Consider the following 9,693-nt stretch of genomic DNA (forward strand, 5'->3'; position numbering starts at 1 on the left):
AATGATAAAATTTTGTTAAATAATTTTAAAAAAAGTAAAACTATATAAATAATTAGAGTTTTAACATAATTTTAAATATGATAATATTCTTAATTAACTAAATTAGGCAAATGTCCTTTGGACGTTACCCTATTGCTAGTGTATATATATATATATATATATATATGTATGTATGCTCTATTTTGTTTTTGAACTTTGTAAAAATTTGTAGTTTTGTCAAATTTATAAAATATTTGGCTTACCTTCGTAAGAGGCTAAATGAAATCTGATATATTCTTTTTATATATATATATATATATATATATATATATATGCTTGTAAAGTAATTCCCTAAATTTCAATTTTGATTTGTAAAGATACAAATAAGGATGAACAACAACACCAATTGATAGAATAAATCCAACTGAGAATTCTTAAGTCAACAATTATTGTCTTTATTCCTAACAGTTCTTTACTTGGGTGGTTGGAATATATCTATCCTACACTTCAGTTGCAGAATAGAAAACATGAAGGGTGTGTTTTTAAAACAAAACATGAAGTAAGAAGTAAAAACGACGTGGTTTTATTTAAAAATAAAAACAAAACCTAAGAGAAAACGACATTGTTTTAAAAAAATTGGCCGAGCGAACGAGGCCCCTAGCACCCAAAGTCATGCAAGTGGGTGGATCTAGCCGATCCAGATAGGGGCCGGATGGGAAGGTGGCGGGCAAGCCAGACACAGCAGCCCGCTATTCAGCCTTATGAACGATAAACTCAGATGACCGAAAAGTAATATCCCAGTTATATTTTTATAAAATATAAGATCTCATTTGTTTACGTAGATAAGATGAGATGAAAATTAAATAAAATATTATTAAAATATAAATTTTTAATATAAATTTTGTTTTAAAACTTGAAAAAGTTAAATTATTTTTTATATTTTATTTAAAAATTTAAAAAAATTATAATGATTGAATGAAATGAGATAAGATGATTTGTGAAAATAAAATATATCTAATTCAAAAAAGGTAGAAGATATGAAGGGGCATCGAACTACACAACCGATGAGTGGAAAAATGATGGTATGACTCTCAAATATGTTTATTCATATATTTTTATTTTTTAATTTTTTTCTTAATAGTTAAAGAATTGATTATTAATAATTTATATTTCTATTTTATTTTTTTTAATGATTAAGAATTTTTAAAAAATACTTTAAAAAATTCATTTTATATTAATATACATATTTAGAGTATACATTTGATGTGCAATTTAGCATTATCTTTTAAAATGAGCGGCGTCAAAGTAGCACCGCTCGGTACTGCCGTTAGTTGTAAAAGTAATTTTTTTTATTTTTATTTTTTAATATATTTAAATATTTTTAAAAAATAAAAAATATATCAATATATTTAAAATTATTTCTAAATAAAAAAAATAAATAAAATTTTACCGAACAATCAAATCGAGCGGTTTGCTTGAAGCAGCAGAGCATCATTTTTCTTTTAAAATAACAGATGGAAGCACATGGGCCGAAGCCGCCAGCAGTTCCCCCACCCGACAGAATCATCCAAAGATCCCAAATCCAGCTCCTAATAAGTTGCTTTCGTTTGCCTTTCAAATACAATCCGAAATAAAAAATATTGGAAGCCATGGCTTCGTGCGGCATTAATTTTACGCTCCGGTGCCCGTCCGGTGCGCCATGTTTTGCGTCCACTTGTCGCCCCCGAAACCCTCGCGCTCCTCTCCACTATATTAACCTAATTCTCTCTTCTTCTTCTTCTTCCAATCTTAAACTGGTAACGGTACATATACTCTCTCTCACCTGCTTTTGATATAAAGAATCGATTCTCTAAAACCCTTGTCTTTACTCGATGTAATAAAGCATATATGCCTCTTATTCCCGCAGATCTCTTACTCCAGTGCCCGGCGCCGTAGCTTTGTTACTGTGAGGGCTGACATGGCTACCGAGGAGAAATCCATCTCACAGGACCGAATGCTGGTCAGTTCTCCTTTACTTGTCTGCCCATGGAAACTATATTATAAAGGATAAGAAATTAACATCTTATTTAGTTCTTAATTAGCTATTTGGAAGTATTTCAACGTTATGCTTGAAAATGCTGCCGAACAATGTGCTAGCCTCCAAAATGAGTTTTTTTTTTTTTAATTATTTATTCATGGAAAATGACACACCATTATTTGAGATTGGTTGGTCAGATTTCTCATTGTTGAGCTAGCTTGACTGACTGCTAGGCAAATGAAATGTCCGAATTTCAGGTCTTCGTGCCTCCCCATCCATTGATAAAGCATTGGGTTTCAGTTCTAAGGAATGAACAAACTCCTCCTCCCGTATTTAGTAAGTGGCTGTTCAAATGCGTGATTTGTGTCTGTAAAGATTAATTGGTGATCATTGCGCTAAAAAATTAGGACGTTGAATTTGTTTTCCATACGAACTGCTAATTAGTTTTGTATTATGCTTATAAATAAGGATTTTATTTATGAGAACTGCTAAGCGGTCAATAGACGAGCTTAGAGTTTTCTTTTTTCACACTTTATTCCATTGGCCGATTGTATTAGACTTCAATGGTGAATATCTATGAATTCTTTGTATCCTAGTCAATCATGCTTAGGTGTTGGTCTTGTATATGTCCTTTGTACCTGGGCTGTGCCTAGTTCTCATCAATAGAATCCTTATTTACCGATGAAAGAAAAAACAAGTTTTGGAAGTATAATACTTTTTTATGTTATTGTGGCTGACGCGCACACACTATTGTTTCTCTCGGTGAAACATAAGAAGCTACTGAAGAATGCTGCTTTTCTATTTTAGTAATAATCTTATCCTTTACTGCACAAATTTCTGATTCTTATAGGTTGTACAGAAGTGTTATGCATTATTTTTGGCCATTATTTCTTTTGGAGCTGCCAAAGATCGTGGTCATATGGTCAACGATACCTACAAATCATGTACTGCTTCTAACAGCTAATAATGGACTCTAGGATAATTAGGACAGACTGAAAATTTGGATTTTGTTTAGGATAAAATGTTATCATTGGTCGCAGACATTTATTACCCTGAAAAGCACTAAAAATAATGTCCCTTTATTTTCATTATTTCAAATAATAGACTCTAGTATAATTAGAACATGATTGAGGACTTGGATTTTCGCTGTTAGGACGAAATGTTGTCATTGTTCATACACATTTATTTTCTGTATTTCTATGATGTGGAACCCCACCAAGGCAATGCCCTTTAGACCCATCCTGGGAGTAAACCATAGGTACAAAATCCCACTGGCAGAACTGTGTATCAGGTAATCTGGGTAAACTCCTAGTGCTGAGTGCAACCTAAGATGTCTGAATCTACAGCTCATCTCAACCAAACTCTTTGACTACTAGGTAGGGGTGAAAAAAAAAAAAAAACCGGAAAACTAGTGGAACTGGACCGGACCAACTGGTGGGTTCGGTCCGGTTTGTAAGAGGTCCAGCATGGTACCGGTTCTTAAGAACCGAAACCAGTCCTAAACCGGTGCAGTACCCGTTATCGTATTTTTAAAACTGGTTTAAACTAAACCGAACTAGTATATATATATATAATTTTTTATATTATATCATATTTATTATATGCTAAATTGTTAATTAATATAATATGAAATTCTAATCTTATTATTCAATTATATTAATCTTGTGATATAAAATTAATATAACATGTGATATAACATAAAATTAATCTTATAATTTTTAATGAGGGCTGCTAGAGACACAAAGGGATCCCACAAACTGACGTGTCACTTTCACGTCCATTGAAATTTTTTCTCTCCCTCTTCCTCTCCCTCCCCCGCGCCCCACTCCCCCTTTCCACTATTGCAAACCAGTGTTCCTGTCCCCAGCAAATAGCTAACGTCGTTCATCGGAGCCAGTCCTAGCAAACCGCTAACGTCATCTCTCCACTCCCATTCCTCGTCAACGGTACAAACAGTTTTTTTTCCCAGCGTTTCCCCCTTCCCCCTCCCTTTCAATGATCTTTCTTTGCAATTTCTTTCAGTTTCTCAACAACCAAATAGAGAACAAGTTGCAAATTCATTATTTTCCTTTCATTTTCTTTTATTTTCTTAACGGCCAAACAAAGAGAGATTCATACTTGGCAATGCCTTCCATTTCCTTTCAACTCCTTTCATTTTCTCAACAGCCAAATAGAGATTCATACCTGGCAGTAGAGGGCTGTTGGCAATGTCCTCTGGCTATCTAGGGGGCTCCGGGAAAGGAAAGTGGGGGGAGGGGTATTGGGGCGTAAGGGGAAAGTTAGAAAAAAAATAGAGAAGGAAAGTGGAGAGGTGTATTGGGCCCAGGGTGAAGTGAGAGAGAGAGAGAGAGAAAAAAAAAGAAAAGTGGGGAAGGGGCCCGGGCGGGGAAGGGGGAGAGAAGAAAAAGAGAAAAAAAAAAAAAAAAAAAAAGAGAGGGGAGAGGCACGGTGAAGAGGTGAGAGAAGGAGAGGAAAAAAAAAAAAAAACGTGGCACACTGATAATGTGCCACGTCAGTGTGTGGAATTTTTTTGAGATTCCTTTGTGTCTATAGTGTTTTCCATTTTAAATATAACATAAAATTTTAATCTTAAACATAAACATTGATATTAAGCTATTAATATAAACTATTTTTTTATATTTGTATATATATACATTTTTGGCATAATAAATTATAATATATATATATATATTCTTTTTATAAATTCATTTTTACACAATTGATCATATATACTCATATAAAAAGTCTCGAACTTATCTAAACTATAGTTAAATTCAATACTATACTAATATGTGTTAATTATTATAAAATAATGTACTTATACTATAATATAAAAAGACTAATAGTATAGTATATGTAAACATCACGTCATTACTAACATAGATAATCCATAAAATGGAAACCGGACCAAACCGAACCAAAACCGAAAAAAACGAAAGTTCCGGTTTCGATAGCGAATCGGTCCGGTATCAGTTCTTAAATTTTTAAAACCGGTTTATACCGATTCGATTCTAAAAAATGTACAAAATCAGACCAAATTGGACCAATTACACCCCTACTACTAGGCTACACCCTGATGGGATTAATTTTCATTATATTTTTTAAATTATTTATTGTTGCATTTTGAACTTAAAATGTTGTAGGGAATATGGGCAAGGTGTTTTCTTGTATTTTAGGTTTTCGGGTAGAGTTTTAGTTCTACGGGAAACAAGGAATTGAGGTCGGGCTTGGTGTATTTTTGGTTTTTTTTAAGGGTTTTTTGGGTCAGTAGGGACTTCTAATATGGGCAAAGTGTTTTCTTGTATACATTCAGTGTACTTGGTTACTCATTTTTTATATATATAATATTTTTACTTATAGAAAAAAAAAATGTTGTAGGGAATGCAATGGCTGAGTTGGGGAGGCTACTTATGTATGAAGCTTCAAGGGATTGGTTGGTTAGTAGATATGTTGTGCCTGCAAATTGTCTATAATGATATTTCTAGTGCTTTCTACTTTGCCTTTTCCTTTCTAAAGTTTTTTGTGATATGAATTTAGTTTTAAATCATATGTTGGTATTTATTTATGAATGATGATAGCCCCAGAGAATATGTGATAACAAGGATGTCCAAGATGCTATTTCAGAGTCTAGTGCCATTAAAATATGTTGTAGCTGTGTTTTATTGTTGTTGTTATTATGGTATTTCTCTCTCTCTCTCTCTCTCTCTCTCTCTCTCTCTCACACACACACACACACACACACACAGAGATTTGTAACCGACTGTTAAAGAAGACGGAGCTGCTTGTAGCATAGGAACGGCTTAACTATACACACACGCATGTATGCACTCAGATATGTCATATGATTTTTTTCCACAAATCATATCATTCCCTGCTTATGCCCTTTACTTGGATTTTCATTAGTAATTATTATATTACTGACGAGAAAGATAATAAAACTTTCTTAGTTTACTTATCAAAAAAATTAATTTAGATTTTTTGTACAATTTTTAGCTAAACATATTTTCTGTCCATACGAGGTTCTCTACGGTTGCTTTTTAAGATTCAGTTGCGGGAAAAATATAGCAATGTCTGTTCTATTTTAGAGGCAAATTATATATATATATATATGTATCTATATATATATATATATGTTTATATGTTTGTATTTGTGTCCTGTGTGTTTTCGCTGTGATATTTTAATCTGACATTTTTATGGTTATGCTGCTATTAGCCTACTGTCAATGGGGAGATACAGTCACCAATGGGTGTTGCTTCAGTTGAGTTTATAGATCCAAGGGAGCCAGTGGCGGTGAGTTTATGATGGTAATTTCCATTGTGTAGGTGTGCATGTCTTTCCCTATTTTGGTTGCTTTTGGTGTCATAGTAAGTTTTGGATCCCCTAGAGTTTCTACTTGAACTCTAGGGCCTAGAGTGTGAGAGAAATAGATACACAAGATGGGTCCCACAACATTATGATTGCCCAAATGAATTTCTCGGGAAGCTTTAAATGCTCAATAAATGTTGTGGGCCCCATTTTGTATCTATCTCTCTCTCATTTTAAGCTCTAGAGTTCGGGCAGGAACTCTAGGAGATCTAAATTCTCATTAACTAAGACCTTCATTTACTTCTGTAGGTGGTTCCAATCCTAAGAGCTGGTCTAGCTCTTGCAGAACACGCATCTTCAATCTTGCCAGCAACAAAAACATACCATCTGGGTAAGGAAAGGTTCATCTATTGAGCCAAGTTTCATGGATGAGTGTTTTTAGAAACTTTGTTAAGCTTAGTGCCGTTTGAGTATTCTGCTAATAGCCATGATAACGCTCTCCTTTTTGTTTTGATAGGTAGAATTTTATTAATATTAAAATAAGAATAGGCATTGTCACTCCACTTTACCGACTTGAGTCAACCATACTTATCAATTGTTCTTTAAAGCCATGTCTCTTTAGGTTTTCAATGTGATTGATTGCTTTGGTGGTTTTCTTTCTGTTTTGCAAATAAAGGGATAAGCAGAGACGAGGAGACACTTCAACCCTCAATATATCTGAACAAGTAAGGAATCCCTCTCGTGGAAATGAGAAACGTATTTCCCCCCTTCCTCTGAATGCTCAGACCAAGTGCACAAGGAATTGCTTCTATTTGAGATCTTTTGAGTGACATAGAGCTCTCTTTTTTTCTTTTTTTTTTTTTTTTTTTTTTAAATTCCCTTTCTTGTTTATAGCTTTGCTTTTGTTTCATATTTTTTTCCTTGTTTCTCTGAGTCATTTCTGCCTTGGCATACTTTTTAAGGTCTTTCCATTTTCTTTTTTCTATTCTTTTCTTTTTGGTGGAAGAGAGAAAAGAATGTATGTTGGAACAACGTTTCTTACACTTTGTACTGTCACTTTCATAGGCTACCTGACAAATTTCCGGAAGGGTCTCGGGTATTTGTAGTTGATCCCATGCTGGCAACAGGTATGATACTAATGGCTCGAGCTCCTTGTTTTGTGTTCTGGATATTTTAGTTTCTTTTTTCTCTCATCTCATAAAATGGTTCTCAACATTGTTTGATCCAGTTTTATCTTTATTTCTTCTGTTATTTTTCCATTGTTGGAGGATCAACCTTGGGGTCTGATTTTTTTGGGTCAAACTTTATTGATCAAACTCTTCGAATTCTCTATGATGGTTTACTACTGAATCATGATCGTGTTTTATTGTATCACCAGTTCAAAATGTTGCAGATGTGCAACATCTGTCCTTCCTATAGTGAGATTGATTTTTCTTGTCATTATTTTCTTGATAATTAATATCAGGCGGCACAATAGTGGCAGCTCTCAACCTCTTAAAGGAACGGGGGATTGATAACAATCAGATTAAAGTGGTAAACTTTCTTGTTAGATATCCTCCATGTTTCTGTTTCTATAAGCCCCATCCAAATAAATTGAGACGAAGGCTTCGTTCGTTGACTATACTCTGTTTATCTGTTGAGGTTCATAGTTAACTAATTACCAAACCGAGATGTGTGTGCAGTAGCAGTGTTTTTATCCCAAAATTCAAAAAAGAAAAAGAATCTCGTAGACAAAGCTGTGCTGGTGTTGTCTTGTCTATGTTGCTATGGAATTATTATATCACTGCATTGTTATAATACTTGCTTTATATATACCCACCGGTGGGTAGCCCAAGTGGTACGGGCGAACCTGTGTGCATGAGTCCCTTGTCACAAGTTTGATTTCCTGGGATTGCTAAGTCTCCCTGGGGGTTTAAGTTCATGGTGAGTCCTAAGGGCTCTGCCGCGGAGTGGTTCCCCCATCATTAAAAAATAAAAAATTAGTTAAAAAAAAAAAAAAAACTTGCTTTGGTCGAATTCCCAGGATGTTTTATAAATATTTATCCCGTTAATGGTGATATAAAATGGCGGCAGATGTGTACAGTGGCTCTGTCTCTTGTCTCTCTGCTCTAAATATACTCACCACCCATCCATATGAAAAACACGCACGCACACAAAAAGAAAAGAAAGAATAATTGTTGTTGCATTCGTTGGTTAGTACACTGCTGAAAAAAGTGATATGATGTAGATATCTGCTGTGGCGGCCCCTCCAGCTCTTCAAAAGCTCAGTGAGAATTTCCCTGGGTAATAATACTAAAATCAGATTTCACTACTAAAAATGAAATTAGCATTCCTTAAGTTTTCTGGTCTTCTGATTTTCCAGGCTTCATGTCTACACTGGAATAATTGATCCCACAGTCAATGACAAAGGGTAAGCACATTCCCTTTTTTTTTTTTTTAATATTAATGTTTAGTAGTTAGCTCAGGTATATGACGATTGGACTTATTATGTTTGTTTTAGTGCCAGTTTGGTTGACTTTAGATGCTTAAAAAATATTTAACAGTCTTAAAGCTCTTTTATAGAAAAAATAATATATTTGATAAATTTAAAAAAAAAAAAATGCTATATGCACCTTAAAAAAGCTGAAATCCCACTTTTTTTTTTTTAAAAAAAAAAAAAAATCACCTTGATTAACATTAAAAACACTTTAGGTGCATGTTTACCGAACAGTAAACAATTTTTTTAGAAGTAGAACTTTTTAGCAAAGCTCTACAATGAAAAGCTCTATTATCTGCGACAATCCTAAACAGGCACTTACTCCTATATTTGATCGGGCTTTTCCAGGTTCATAATTCCTGGACTCGGGGATGCTGGAGACCGAAGCTTTGGTACATGAAGAAGTCACCCAAAATGTCTATACAGCCATTCTTGATAGTCACCTCATTCAATTTTGACATATCTATTAGACCATCAAGCACTAAGGCGTGCTGAGTTTTCATGGTTTAATTACTGGAATTGCATAACATATTTCCTTAATTCTTGTGCAAATTACCGACTCCTTGAGAAGTAAAAATATGGCATTCTATCTGGATTTTGCATATGTTTTGTATTTGGAAAGGTATTAGTTATTGCCTTTGGTGGTGTTGTATTAATGGTACAACCAATCGGGTGAAGTGATCATCTATACATGCCCCTTTAGTTCAACTTGCACTTAGCTTAGTTTATTTTGGCTTTTGCTCTGTATGACCAAGTTTGAGAGTTGTTCAATTTACATTCCATTGTGTAAACCCAACTTGTTGGGGAACAAATTATAATTATGTATAAAAAAATAAAGGCATAACATCAATACTACTTGGCTATAAATGTAATTTTAAAGCGACTTTAGACCCTTTGTTGGATCATTATCGTCCC

At 34.1% G+C, this 9,693-nt stretch overlaps 1 protein-coding gene across 2 annotated transcripts; it reads left to right on the forward strand.

Annotated features, from left to right (window-relative positions):
• The first annotated feature begins 1,488 nt into the window (after positions 1 to 1,488).
• Positions 1,489 to 9,462, forward strand: LOC121265612 (uracil phosphoribosyltransferase). 2 transcript variants are annotated; one of them, XM_041169293.1, is made up of 12 exons: positions 1,489 to 1,781; positions 1,886 to 1,978; positions 2,254 to 2,332; positions 5,375 to 5,433; positions 6,210 to 6,287; positions 6,612 to 6,693; positions 6,979 to 7,027; positions 7,368 to 7,429; positions 7,768 to 7,835; positions 8,530 to 8,585; positions 8,665 to 8,712; positions 9,127 to 9,462. In XM_041169293.1, exons 1-12 carry the CDS (start codon positions 1,629 to 1,631, stop codon positions 9,176 to 9,178), a joined length of 879 nt encoding a protein of 292 aa, XP_041025227.1. In that variant the 5' UTR covers positions 1,489 to 1,628; the 3' UTR covers positions 9,179 to 9,462. The 2 variants fall into 2 exon arrangements, with proteins under 2 accessions (XP_041025227.1, XP_041025228.1); XM_041169294.1 differs by having other exon boundaries at positions 1,506 to 1,775.
• Positions 9,463 to 9,693: the final 231 nt, after the last annotated feature.

The sequence above is a fragment of the Juglans microcarpa x Juglans regia genome, chromosome 5D, assembly GCF_004785595.1.
Source record: "Juglans microcarpa x Juglans regia isolate MS1-56 chromosome 5D, Jm3101_v1.0, whole genome shotgun sequence".
Taxonomy (NCBI): Eukaryota; Viridiplantae; Streptophyta; class Magnoliopsida; order Fagales; family Juglandaceae; genus Juglans; species Juglans microcarpa x Juglans regia.